At 50.9% G+C, this 14,410-nt stretch overlaps 1 protein-coding gene across 1 annotated transcript in view; it reads right to left on the bottom strand.

Moving 5' to 3' along the window:
- Window positions 1–14,410, bottom strand: part of Ramp1 (receptor activity modifying protein 1) — a 47,466-nt gene that overhangs the window by 19,594 nt on the left and 13,462 nt on the right. The window contains exon 2 of the mRNA XM_031368408.1: window positions 9,547–9,685. Within this exon, the coding sequence (XP_031224268.1) occupies window positions 9,547–9,685 (139 nt within the window). The remainder of the gene's footprint in view (window positions 1–9,546; window positions 9,686–14,410) is intronic.

Genomic DNA, 14,410 nt, shown 5'->3' with positions numbered 1-14,410 from the left:
TCTCTGTATAGCTCTGGCTTTCCTGGAACTCACTCTGTAGACCAGGCTGGCCTCAAACTCAGAAATCCACCCGCCTCTGCTCCCAAGTGCCGGGATTAAAGGCGTGCACCACCACCGCCCGGCCTGGGAATCTTTGATGAAACTCACCTTGGGGCAGGCTTTCAGTGTTCAGTGAGCTGATCTCAACTGAAATGCCATTGCCATTCCTGAAAACTCTCAAAATGAAGACAGTTCCTTCAGTGTGTGGAGTATGGCGGGAGGGGCAGTTGCTGACAGTGTAAAGATGGCCCTGGGGGATGGGTGGGCAGACTGTGAGCGGCGACCTCACCTTGGCCCTAGTGTTTTATGCTCTGTAACACACCACCAGCTATGTCTACAGCTCCAACTAGTTGTCACCTTGGAGGCAGGTCAGGGTTTTGTTTTTGTTTTTGTTTTTGTTTTTTTCACGACCTTTATTTGTCAAAGGGAAGGACGCACAGCCAGAAAGAATATAGTGTGGGCAGGGAGTAGCCTTGGCCCAGGCAGTGCCTGCTTTAGATTCTGCAACTCTTGACCTCCCAGGTTACCCAGCCATTGGTCCTACTAGGCCAGGAAGCCCTTCTATATCATGACTGATTTCCTGTCATCACACACGAGGTCATTAGTTCCATAGCCACCAAGCTCTGCACAAATGTGACCTCAGGACTCACTTGGCACATGACAAGTTCCAGGGTGGGTGCCTCTGTGGGTATACCCCCGTGGTAAATGAGGTATCCTCACGGTGCCAGGGTAGGGGGAGGCAGGCCATTAGGTTGCCTCCTATTGTTGGGCTTCTGGCAACATGGCTGCCCTATAGAGTATAGAGAGAAAGTATAGCCCCGCTAGTCTACGAAGCAGGCAAGCAGAACATGGACCCAGAGAAGCTTGTCCCTGCCTGCTGCTCAATCGCCATTTTAGAACCTTTGGAAATCTTAGAAGCAGTTTTGCTCTCAGCTCCCGTTGACATTCCAAACATAGGCAACCCCTCCAGATGACTGGAAGCTGAGAGGGTTTCCGGCCTCAGCTCTTGCCCTGCACACACAAATGAGGCTGTGTGCTCCAGCCATAGCAAGGCAGCCATCAGGCCTAAGCAAGACAAACGGGTCATCACACCCCGCCTGAATCAATTATTTTAAATAGGTGTGGTAGCTCCTACTCAGATCACAGGACTCTGGGTGGTCTTGCACAGCAGCTCTTAGACATTTTGTCCTTTTTGTTAACAGACGGCATGGCCACCTTTACTTCTGGGGTCCCAGGAGGTCCTACCCATCACTCCACAGCTCCTGGGAGAGTCTTCATGGCTCAAATTGAGGTCAGCAAGTTAGAACTACAGCCCTGGGAAGCAGCCTGTGGTCCTCAGCCTCACAAGCTCTGACGAGTCCTTAGAGGACTGCGGCCCTGGAGTGCAGGACAGTGTAAGATACTGTGAGCAGTGGGGCAGACGGAGCCTGCATTTACAAATGCTAACGGCTTAATGCACAGAGCAGACACCTTGCAGGCTACAAAAGCAAACAGGGCTCCGGGGTGCTAGCGAATCCTGGTGACTGAGCCATGGCAGGTGGTGGCCCTGCCTAGATTGGTATCTCTCTGCCTTTAACATCTTTCTCCTGCCTAAGCTGACATCTCAGAGCCTGAAGCTGTTAGCCAACTGTGCTGGTTGGCTCTTTTGTCAGTTTGAAACTAGGTCATCTGGGAAGACAGAACCATAATTGAGAAAATGCCTCCATCAGATTGGCCCATAGGCAGGCCTGTGGGGGAATTTTCTTGATTAGTGATTGATAGGGGGCCCAGGCCACTGTGGGTGATGTCAACCTGGGCAGGAAGACCTAGGAGGCATAAGAAAGCAAACTGAGAAAGCCACAAGAGGGCAAACCACTCTGCCATGGCCCCTGCTTCCAGCCTTGGTTGAGTTCCTGCCCTGACTTTCCTGGGTGATGGACGATACACTATAAATTGAAATAAACTCTTTCCTCTCTGGGTTGCTTCCAGTTTTGCTCTTTATTATAGCAACAGAAAGCAAAACAGGACACCAACTTAGTATTTCTCGTGAGGTGAGAAACTAGCCAGTTTCTTTGAAAAATTGCCAACAGCATCATATAATCCAGCCATTCTATTTCTCATTTATATAGAAATGAGGTTCACTTGTGTTCACGCGTTCTCTGAAGCACTAGTCACAGCAGCTGAGAAGCAGAAAGAAGCCAACTGTCCATCACTGGACGACTGAGTAAATACAACATCACACACACACACACACACACACACTCAAAACTGGACACTATTCAGCCGTCAGGAAGAAGTAAGCACTGCCATTTTTGACAGGGACAGAACTGAATCCTTTAGTGAGGGAAGCCAGGCACAGTAAGAGAAACACGTGACCTCATGCATACATAGGATCTCATACACTGGCCAACAAGAACAGGGGCTTGTGATCAAATGGTGGGCAGACAGGGCAGGGAGGAATGGGGAGAGGTTGGAGTTAAGTAACTGAGAGGAACAAGGAAAGCTGGCCTGAGGTTGCAGAGAGAGAGAGAGAGAGAGAGAGAGAGAGAGAGAGAGAGAGAGAGAGAGAGAGAGAGAGAGAAAACTATAGTACTGTTTAAAGAGAGGGAGGAGTAGGTTTGAATGTCCTTACCATAAGCTGATAAATGCTTGTAACAGGATGTTTAACCTGACTTTAAACGTTACACAAAGTGCACGTGTATCCAATGTCACACAGTGCCCATCTGGCATGTACAATACTTATATGTTTTTATGTATTAGTTTAAAAATTAAGTTAGGGATGACACGATGGCTCAGTGGGTGAAGGTACTTGTTACCAAGCCTGATGACCTGAGTTCAATTCCTGGGACCCGCATGGTAGAGAGAACCAATTCCAGAAAGTCGACCTCTGACCTCTCTCTATAAACGGGTTGTGGCATATTTGCTTCACACACAATAGTAATGATAAATAAAAACTTTAAAGGAGGCTAAAAAGAAACAAAGCATCTACTTTCTAGCTGGATCTGGAAAGTTCCAGACCCTTCTGTTGTTTTTGCCTTCTCTCTCTCCCAACACCTGCAGTGACGTGGTAGTGAGTTTCCCACGACCCTTTTTTTCCATGTTCTTTCTACCTTCCCCAGTTAGATAAGATTTGCAGCGAATATACTAGATGACATTATGCTTCCATTAGCAGACCAGGGCTGTGGTTTAATGAGATAACTCTAGCAACGACAGATCTCAGCCCAGCACACAGCGAGGTCATGCGCTTTGCAGGTTCTTGCTGGGTGCGGCTGACCCAGAGATGCCCTGTGCTGCCCTCAAGAACTCTGGGTAATGTTGAGCCTCTCTTCAAACAAGCATCCGGACAGATCCTCTCTTCCAACAAGCATTCCGATATATTCCCTCCTCCAGGAGATAACAGGTGAGAAGCAGAGCTGTGGGGGTCACAGTCAAGGTACAGGGCTGCTGTGGAGTCCTGGGTCAGTGTGAGGACTAAGGCTCTCAGGTACCTTGGTTATTCACCTTGCTAGGTATGCATTTGCAGCACTCGGGGCAGAGCTGAGAGGATGGCCACAAGGTCAAGGCCAGCCAGGCCTATGTAGGATGTTCCATGTCAGCCTGCACTACAGAGGAAGACTGTATCAAAAAACAAAACTCAAAATTGCTGCAGACCATAACCATGCAAAAATCAAATCGGGCTATAGGCGGAGGTGAGACACTCCAGCAAGCCTTCTGCTTGTGGGAAAGCATCCTGAATACTATTGGCTGCTCTGTGTTGCATCCTGAATACTATTGGCTGCTCTGTGCTGCATCCTGAATACTATTGGCTGCTCTGTGCTGCCACTCCGCAATTTCTTGTCTCTGAGACACACATAGCTGGGTCCCCCCATTGAAGTGTATGTGTTCTTTTTGTTTGTTTGTCTGTTTGGTTTTTTTTCGAGACAGGGTTTCTCCGTATAGCCCTGGCTGTCCTGGAACTCACTCTGTAGACCAGGCCTCAAACTCAGAAATCCGCCTGCCTCTGCCTCCCAAGTGCTGGGATTAAAGGCATGCGGCACCACTGCCCGGCTGAAGGCTATATGTTCATGTATGTGCACATGTGTGTGCGTGTTACTTGGGATGGAGCTTAGGGCCATTCAGAAACAGGTACATGCTACACCATTGAGTCATACTCCTGTGCCGCAGAGTACTTTGAAAATACCCCAACTCCCCCTCCCCCAGTAGGGGTCCTCCTCTGCCTGTTTTGTCGAAACTTCAGACTATCAGGCTTACCCAGAGATCTGGCTGGTTTGAAATCATCCCAATTCTCCCAGTCCAGTCTCTGTGTTCCTTTAAAGGACTCCTCTCAAGCCACCGGCCGGCGTGGTGGATGTAGCTGCAGCCCAGCAGGACTATAGAAGCTCAAAGAAAAGCCAGTGTGAGGAAGGGCTTTCTAGCCTTGATTTGAACTCAGACAGGAGGAAGAGTGACAAATCTGACTCAGTTTTAAAAAACTGCCTGTTGAGTTTGAGGCCAGCCTGGTCTACAGAGTGAGTTCCAGGACAGCCAGGGCTATACAGAGAAACCCTGTCTCAAAAAAACAACAACAAAAACAAAAAACAAACAAACAAAACAAACCAACCTGCCTGTTGCTGGGCAATGAGACTTTCCACACAGGAAGTGGGTGGGAATAGAGAACTAGGAAAGGGTGGAGTTCAGGAGAGAGCTCTAACTTCACTTCGTGCAGCCACATGGCCAGGCCCAGGACCCATTTAGAAAAATCAAACACTAGTCTGGATGCTGTTGAGGGGATTTGGAGAGAGTGTGTAGCATACACCATCAAGAGAATGATCCTGGGGAGGTGAATGGGTCTTACCTGGCCCATGGGAAGAAATTCAATCCTGAGATTTATAAATCCACCGATACGCAAGCCCTGTTGATTAGATTCTCAGTCCGCTGCCTGCCCCACGGAATCTGCCAAATTCTCCAACTGTGAAGGCCAATTCTTTCAAGTGTGCATGTACATGTGCCTGTGCCACATGTGTATGGGTCTCTGAGGAGGCCAAAAAAGGTGTCAGATCCCCTGAGGCTGGAATGACAGGCAGCTCTGAGTGGGTGCTGTGAATCTGAGCCCTCTAGAAGAGCAAGTGCTCGTAGCGACCGAGCCACCTCTCAAGCCCTCCAATTCTTTTTTTTTTTTTTTTTAAAGAACTTATTTTCATTCTGGTGGTGTCTGTCTCTGTATACGAATAAACCTGTATGCTTGCCCACACAGAGAGGCGTAAACAGACAGCAAGTGCCTTCCTCTATTGTTTCCCCTTCATCCCTATGAGACAGGGTCTCTCACTGAGCCTGTTTTTTTCCAACACCTAGCCAGCAAGCCCCAGCAAGTCCCCTGTCTCTGTTCCTTTCAGCACTGTGGTTACAAGTGTGGACAGTCGTGTGTGTGTGTGTGTGTGTGTGTGTGTGTGTGTGTGTGTTTTAGGGAGGTCCTAGAGATACAAAATCAGGTCCTAATACTTGCCCAGCAAGCTCTCTTACCACTGAGCCAACTCTCCAGCCTCATAAGCCAGTTCTTAAAGTCTCTACAAAGAGGGGCCACCCATTTTTTTTCTTAACCCTGTGTGGCTATACTGTCCCATCTAATCCAGTGTCTGAATGTGTGCGCACAGGTATGTATGTGTGTGCATAATATGGGGTTGTATATCTCTGGACTCTAATAGGCATATCTGGGTTCCTAAATTTCATACCCTGATAGAAGCGGGGGTGGGAGGGCTCATTGGAGAAATGGCTGATTCCCAGCCTGGGATTTAAAAGATAAACTTGGGAAGTCAAGGAAGTGCTCAGATGAGGATCAGTGTTGTCCAAGGGCAAGTGCCAACTTGAAGGTCATGCAATGCAAGGATCTGAACGAACTTGGGGACCTCTGGAGTAACCCTGTCCACTTGGGTAATCCAGAATGGTCTTTCCACATTATGGCCACCGGGCTCGTGTCTTCAGTTTCACCTGCAATTTAACTCCCTTTCACCATGGAATGCAACAGGCTCACGGGACCCAGATATGAAGGCAGGGATGTGACTAGGGCCGTTGCTGTGTGGACCATAGACCTGGAGCTTGCAGGCTGGAGATGACCCGTTGAGGTGCAGTGCTGCCATGATGTGGATATTCCCTGCTGTAGAACCCTGAGGCTCTGACCGTGGTCACCTCTCCTTGGCCTGGAGCTAACTATTCCTCTTTTCACATCTATAGCCCATGGTCCCTGCTCCTTCAGAGCATCCTTGTGCCGCCCGGTCCACACCCATCATCCTGCCAGGCTTCACCTTGCTGTCAGTGTGCACAGACGAGCAGTCACTGAGCTATGCGGGGCAGGCAGTGAGTGCTTTCCCTCAGGGCCCTACTGTGTCTTCCCTGGATCCTAATAAATGCAACTTTCATTTAAATACAAACTACTCAGCTGAGGCTGAAAGCCAATTAGCCCAAAGAACAGGCTGTTCTGATTTTAACAACCTGTCCCTTCTCCCTTTCCAATTCCTGATTCATTCCTCGGCTTCGCAGAGGAGGCCAGATGTCTCCAAGCAGCCCAGTAGGGCAGAGTGAGAAGGGGTTGGACGAAAACCATGACTGGCCCCGATTGTACCCTGCGTGGTTGTCTGGGGGCGGGGCAGACATATCGTGCTTTGATGATTGGTTTTAACTGTCAATCTCACACAACCTAGAATCACCCTGAAACAGTCATAACCAAGGTCTTGTCCAAATCAGGTTGGATGGGGTGGAGTGTGTGTGGGGGATTATCTGAGTTGTTCATTGATGTAGGAAGACCCCACCCACTGTGGGCAGCATTATTCCTTAGGCAGGAGGTCCTGAATGATATAAGAGAGGAGAAATTGAGTCGAGCACAAGCAAGCCAGTGAGCATGCGTGCGTCCATGTCTCTCTGCTCTGACTGTGGATGTGACGTGGCTAAGATGTGACATTCCTACCTTAACTTCCCGTAGTGATGATCCCTGTAACCTGGAACTGTAAGTCGAATAAGCCCCCTTTTCCCCTAAGTGGTTCTTTGTCAGGTTATTTTATCACAGCAAAAACAAACAAACAAACAAAAACTAATTTTTTTTTTCTTTTCATTTTAGAGACTGTCTTCAACAAGTGTGCATGGGCCATAGACTCTGCTGCAGCAAAGGATCTCACAGAAAAGAAGGCAAAGGCTCCATCCCTGGAGGGTAGGGAAGACAGGTATCTGACCTCACTTAGTAAGAGAGAAGAGGCAAGGAGGGCCTGAGGAGTGAGGTAAGTCTGAACCCAAGCTCATGCAGGAAAGTGGGTCCCACCCCATGAACCAGTGCTCCTCACCCCGTGCTTCCCAGCCTCCCTCTACCAGGGAGGTTCTGGAGCTTGCATGAGAGCTTTGTTGTTCCACAGAATGTGCCTGTGGAACAATAAAGACCTGAACGTCGGGGAACATCACCAAGCTCGCTCTCTGTGAATGATACTGGCCTCCCTTTGTTCTATGGAGATCCTCCCCAGGGAGCCTTCCTGTCTTCCTGCTCCTCTCCACCATGGGTCCCCAGGACTCCCTTCTTTTCTCTCTGGCACTAGAAGAAAGCGCCTGTTATCACAGGGCATCAAGTCTGCACACCTACTATGTGCTATGCATGGTGATGGAGGAAATGCACTCAGTCACCCTCAGAATCCATTCAGCCACCAGGCAGCCTGTCCTAGCTGGGTCACAGTCCATTCACTATGAATCTCTTCCTAGTGCTACCAGAGAGAAGTCTAGACAGACCTCTGGGCTTCACTGGCTTGTAGCTGGCTAGTGTACAGTTTGGAGACCATGCAACTCCCCTGGGCTCAGCTGAAGATGGCCGCTCTGCTGTGTGGTGGTTAACTGCTGCCTAGGTGACTTCCCAGGGACACAAGGGGCTTCTGATGACCACATTGGCTTCCCATGACCTGGTCTGGGTCTGGGAAGGAGACTTGGCATCTCTGCCTTCAGATTGCATCCGTCTCCTCTGCTGACGCAAACTTTGGGTCAAATTCCTCTTAGCTGTACACATGGATGGTGTGCAGATCACTTGAAAAGCATTTTGTCCAGGCCATCATCCAGTGTGAACTTAATTGAGACTTGCCCGGATGTTGACTGCCCTTTTGAGGCTAAAGACATCTACCAGCTACCCTGAGTAGAAACTAGGAAAGAAGAGGCAGAGACGAAAGAGAAGGAGGAAGAGGCAAAGGTGGAGAAAGAGGAGGAGGAGGAGAAGGAGAAAGAGGAGGAGGAGGAGGAGGCAAAGGTGGAGAAAAAGAAGGAGGAGGAAAAGGAAGAGGAGGAGGAGGAGGAGGAGGAGGAGGAGGAGGAGGCAGTGGCGGTGGCTATGGCGGCAGGGCCGCAGCAGCAGCAGCAGGGTTATCTGAGTTTCTAGAATAGCTTGCTGCTTCCCAGAAAAGACATGAGCATCCCCACCCCTTATCATATCAGTCTCTCTCTTTGTTGACATTCCTTCCCTGACTCCCTGGGCTGAAGAGGCCGACTCCTTTTTTTTCTGTTCTATGGCTATGAGTCAAAGGCTCTGTTCATCTCTAATGCTCTTCTCTTGAATACTTTTTGTCTGAGAGCTGAGCTTCTAGACCTGGGTTCTGTAACAGTCTAACCCCAGATAGAGCTGACAGCACACACACAGGCACATGCACATGTGTGCACACACATACACACATACTCATACACACACATGCGTGCACACACACTCATATACACATATATACACACACATTCATATACACACACATGCACACACATCCACACATATGCACACATACATGAACACATGCACATATACATGCACACAAGCATTCATGTGTACATGCTCACACATACATGCACACATACTCGCATGCATACACACACATGAACACAACACTCATATGCACACATACACATGCACACACACGAGCACACACACACAGTCACCGGCCCACTCACTGTAGCTCCATGATACTCCCAATCCCTCACAGTGAAGTAGAAACGAAGCCTAGAAAATTTGTCTTGGACAGGACAATCTTTGATCCTGGCTCCTGTCAGAGAAAGGTCCACTGGGTGCCACCCTTGGTGGGGCTGTGGGCCACCCCTTCAGTGACAGCCTGCCCCTGAAGTTCTGAGGCCTGAGCAGGGTGGGCTGGGTAGAGAGATGGGGAGAGCAACTCTGGCTTGACAGCAGGATGGAAGGAGCCAGCCGGGAGATCCCTGAAGGCCTGGCTTCTGTCACAAGACAGTCAGTCACTCAGGGTTCCGGCACTGAATGGGGCTCAACCATCCCCAGGTGCCTGCACTTGGTTGCTATATATGTATCCAATCTGAACCCTTCATCTCTTGCTCTCCTGGCACCCATGGCTACCGGGACAGCCCATGGAGGACACAGCTCCTCCCACCCACATGGTCATGAATGTCTGTCAATGACTGGGACTCCCTTTCCCCTCAATCCTATCCCTTTAGACTCTGGCTTTTCCCCAGACCCAGGGGCCTGATGCCCCAGTATAAAGGAGAGGGCATGTCTCCCAGCCTCCTCCTCTGCTGACTCACCCTATGGTCTTTCCCCAGTCACACCATAGAGTCTTCCCGATGGTCTCCATGTCCTCCTTGAAGCGGCTGAGGCATAGCTCCTGGATGAGAGTGCCATAGTCAGGGTCCCGGCAGGCAGTGACCATGAAGAGATGGTGAGCTGTAAAACACCAGACAGGGTCTCTTGCCTACGGTTCTCTCTCCCATTGCTTCCCTACCTATCGCCAGCCCATCCCAGGGCCCACAAGCACCAGAAATGTGTGTCTATGTGGTCAGGAGATAGCGCCTGTTTGAGTTTCATTTTGTTGCAATAAAAGCAACTCAAGGAGGAAGGAACTTAATATACACGGTCACATCGCATCCACAGACAAGAGCAGGGAAAGGTGAATGCATTCATGTTCGTTTGCTTGTGCTCTATGCCGTTTCTCCATTCTGACACAGTTGAGGATCTTCTGCTTAGGGAATGGTGCTGCCCACCGTGGAACTAAGACAACCTCTCACAGACACGCCCACAGGTCAACCCAATGGAAAAGAGATTCCCTTCTCAGGTAATTCTATGTTGTGTCAGCTTGATGACCAAAACTAACTACCACTGTGTCCAAGGCTCCTACTGGACTCTTTCCTTAGTCAGTTTATGTATTTGAGAAGCCATGAAGCTCTTGGTTTCCCTTTCTGCTGCTGGTAATGGCCTCCGATTTCCCCAAGCTTTCCATGGGCATTGGTACCAGGCATCGGTCTCACACTGTTTCATCCCCTGGCGTATTTCTCCTAACACCTGTATAGCTTTGGAAAGGCAGCAGGTAGAGCTGGCTGGGATTGAGCCTGGGCCGGCCAGCTTCCAATCAAGGGCTGACCTGAGTCAGGTAGTGATCTAAACATGATGGGGGGAAACCACTGCGGCTCCGGGGTGGATTGCAGGAGACGGTCCTGATCTACCTTGTTAATTTAGCACACTTGGATGTGTACCACATTACCCAGTCCTGGGCATATTTACCTGTTCCTGGGTGTTTAGCAATCCTGAACCAAGCTGGTGAATTGCAATATGAACTGCCATAGGAACTGTGTCTTTCCTCTTGTGTCTGATGAAAATACAAGATTAAAAATAATCCCCGAAGCTCCACATTGCACGAACTTGAAAGTGACCTATTCCCCCAGGAGCTTGAGCTAGCTGTGGCTGACGTGAGCTGGTGGAGAAGGGCTTCATTCTTTGGTTCCTGTCCTCACATCTGCCTGGTCTCTGGGTGAAAAGTCTGTCCTCACCTCTGTGAAGGGGAGCTGAGGGTACAGTCATTGTATCCTTTGCTCAGAGTCTGGCTGCTTAGTGCCCATCCCTCCCTCTCCCAGACCATATTTGGCATCTTCTCCTGATGGGGTCCAGCTCCATTCACCAGCCTAGTCCTTATTCCTAGAAGAGGCTCAGCTAGGGATCCAGTACTGTATAGGGTGCTATGGGACCCTTGCTGGTCCTTAGAAGAGAGATGGGGGTTTGGGGTAATGCCTGGTCTTGTTTAACATCCATCTCATGAGAATATCAAGTTGTTCCTCACTGCACTGGGGACCTGGGAGCCCACTGCAGCAATGGGGCAGAGTGATCCAAGGACTGAGCCCAGGTCCCAGGCTTAGGAACAAGGCCTGGAGAGGTTAGAGACACGGGGCCTGTAGGTTCCAGACAGCACAGAGGAGCCAGAGCTGGGCTCTTCAGAACTGCTGGCTCCCCTACATTCTGATGAAGGGTGGTCCTATCGTGACTACATATTTACTGATAAGAAAACAGAGGCCTCCCTCACATCAGAAAAGAGTTGAAGTCTCAGCACCAGAGGTGGTGCAGATCAGAGCTGAATTTGGTCCTGGCTCTCACAGCCCAAGATGTGGCTCTGGTGCTGCCTGGTTTGAGACAAGACTCCAGAGAAGCTTGGAGTGAAGTCAAAGGGTGAGGCCCGTCCTTTGAGGTTGTCATGGTGGTGGGGCAGGTAAGGAAGAGCTGAGGAGCACGGAGGGGGTGGAGAACAAAGAAACTAGAGGGCACCACCCACAGTGCTGCCAGGAAGGCGACATCACTGGGTGGACCGTGGGAAGGATGCAGATCTGGCATCGGCCAGCCCAGACCCGTACTGAGGCCACGGACACGGCAGAGACACTGAGTAGCTCACAGAGAGCCGGAGGTTTCGAGTTGGGAGGAGAACAGGAGGAGAAAGAGTTCTGATCATAGGAACAGAGCCATCAGCTGACAAGGACAGATGGACCCCAGGGAACAGGAGATATCCATGAGGGCTGGAGCCAGGCTAGACACAGCAGAAACGGGAGCATCCCCTAGAAAGCAATCTCTACATTCACGTACTTGTCCCATCATGGTCTAGGGAGAAGGGCTGGCATAGGACTGCTTGAGTCTGGACAGAGTGCCCAGCATGGTTAGAAACAGTGTTTCTGAAGCTGGGACCGTATAGCATGGAGCAAAAATTCAGCAAAGTGGTACACAGAATTCTCTGGGAAGCAAGGGGACCATCCTCCTATGGTCATAACAGACTTTGGCGCATGTATCTTGACAGTGAGGCCAAAGCAATGAAACTGAAGGCCTATGTTTAATTAAAAATAAAAAGCCAAATAGCGCGCCAGAGCCCTGTCCCCAACAGCATGTGGAGCTATGGGAGGCCTGGTGGCAGAGCTCTGCAAACCTGGGCTTCTCTCACTGCGGGCAGACATGCCACCAGGCTAGTGCCTGCTGGCCTGAGACTCCCCACGGGCATCACTAGCCAATAGGCCTAGACTGGATAGGGCAGGATACCCCGGGAGGCCAGCCGCTGAGGGAGAGGTCGAAGGAGGCTGCGTCTGGATGGTAGGCTTGGCACAGAGATGGCTAAAACTCTGAGCTAGAGCTGGTGAGGAAGGTGCTGATACACACCAGGGGCCTGAGGACAAAGCTGAGACCTGGGGACTTTTAGAAAAAGCTTAGGAGTAGCCGTCCGTGGAGACCTGTCCAAGGGATAGGCTGACAGATGGAAATCATTCTTGGGAGGCACTCCAAGGCCTTCAGTGAGAGACTTTGCTCTTGAGGGGCCATGGAGGGGCCGCTGGAAGTAGTCTGGGCCCAACCTAGAGTCCTAGGAAATGCAGCAGACAGCAAGTCACCATCCCTGCCCCCAGCCCCATCCCCACCCCAGCTCCCCATCAAGTCTCTGTACTTGAACTCTACTTGACCTCACGAAGCAGTCCAGTGTATGGATGCTCAGGCCACATGAGTACAGGGAGTGCACCTGGGGACCTCAGAGCCAGCTGTGCACACTTGATGATCATGTCAGCAACACTGGAGACTGGGGAAGGGGTAATTTACCACCCCTGTCCCGCCAGGATCCCCTGGGGAAGCCTTCCTGTCACAGATAGGAAGCCTCAAGTATACAGCAAGCTCCGGAAGCTGGGACGAGACCTCGTGTGAGTGTCAAAGGTCCTCTCTCCACGTATCCCCTATACTTTATGGGTCCTGGCACCCAGACCTGCCATGCACCTCATATGACCCCTCCCCTCATGAACTCCATGCCCCAAGCTGTTCTCCTCCAGCTGCCCAAAGCTGCAGGAAGCCAGTACATCCTCCACAGCCACAGGCACAGCCACATCCGGGGTGCTCAGGGTGAGGGGGCATGTTTGCCCTGCTTTTACCTCCCACTCCTTTCTCACTCACACAGGGGCAGTCGTCCCTGGCACCCAGCAGGGCAGCATATCAATTTTCATCAAATGCCTGAGATACCCATACACCACTGCCAGGAAACACCACTAGGAAGCCAGGGTACCTGGGGCCATTGCTGATGTAAGGGACTGGCCAGGCAACAGAGAGGATCGAGAGTGACTTGGCCTTCCTCCCTGTTCTGGAAGAGTCAGTTTGAGGGCAGAGAAGGGGGTGCCTCAAGGAAGGTTCTGGGATCCAAGCATTAGAACCCAATGCGTGCTGATGTCAGCACCAAGGGGATCAGCTAAAGAGACCTGATGTCTCCAAGTCTCCCGTGAAGGGGCCAGGGAAGGGGATCAAGAGATGTATACCTGTTATGTAGAGCCTGTACACAGTAGAGGCTGTGCTGCCTCTGTGGAGAGATGGTCCCCGACAGAAAAGTGTGCTAAGAGGCTGGGGGCCCAGAAGGACCAACCATGTCCCCTCCACACTCCCAGGGTGCTCCCCGCCCTGCCCCCCCCCCCACCCCCAGTGCTCTGCCTTCAAGACAAAGATCTCCTGGCTAGTCTTTGGGCCTCCCTGGTCCGGCTGCAGAGCTTACCCTACCTGACCTGGCCCTTTGTACCTCCCATTTTTCTCCGATCACCCCTCCACCTCCGGGGGGGGGGCTGCTATGCCCAGCCCCATCATCCTTCTGCTAGACTCATACACTCATCCTTTCCTGCCTTGGAGAGTGCAGAGCCCACATCTGGACTGGAGCCATGGGCAGCTCTGCAGGCAGAGAGTAGCTTCATTTTGTAATTGGAAGAGTGTCCTAATCTCTCATAAAAAACAAGCAACAGCAAATAGTAAAACTACTCCAAATTTTTTAAGCTTACCCTTTGGAGTCAAAAGGCCTATTCTGTGTGCTGGCAAATATAACCTCTGGGGACTGCTGCCTTCTGAAACTCAAATAGAGGCAATACTGCTCCCTCAGCTGCCTGTCAGAACAGGCTCTCCTTTAGGCTGTGCATAGCATAAGAATTCAGCATCGCTCCTCTGCTCCTTCTCTCTACTACTGGAAAATGCCCCAGCTGAGCACAAATAGCATCCATCGCACACAGAGAGAAGCCATCACGCATGGATGACATCAGAGTGCTGGTGCTGGTCACCATCCTGGAGTGTGCTTGCCTCAGAAGCTCCGGAGATGTGGGCTCAGGACTTCTCAGAGAGCAGTAACCCCCCAGG

Source organism: Mastomys coucha, unplaced genomic scaffold, assembly GCF_008632895.1.
Source record: "Mastomys coucha isolate ucsf_1 unplaced genomic scaffold, UCSF_Mcou_1 pScaffold14, whole genome shotgun sequence".
Taxonomy (NCBI): domain Eukaryota; kingdom Metazoa; phylum Chordata; class Mammalia; order Rodentia; family Muridae; genus Mastomys; species Mastomys coucha.
This window is presented reverse-complemented; position numbering and strand designations above follow the sequence as displayed.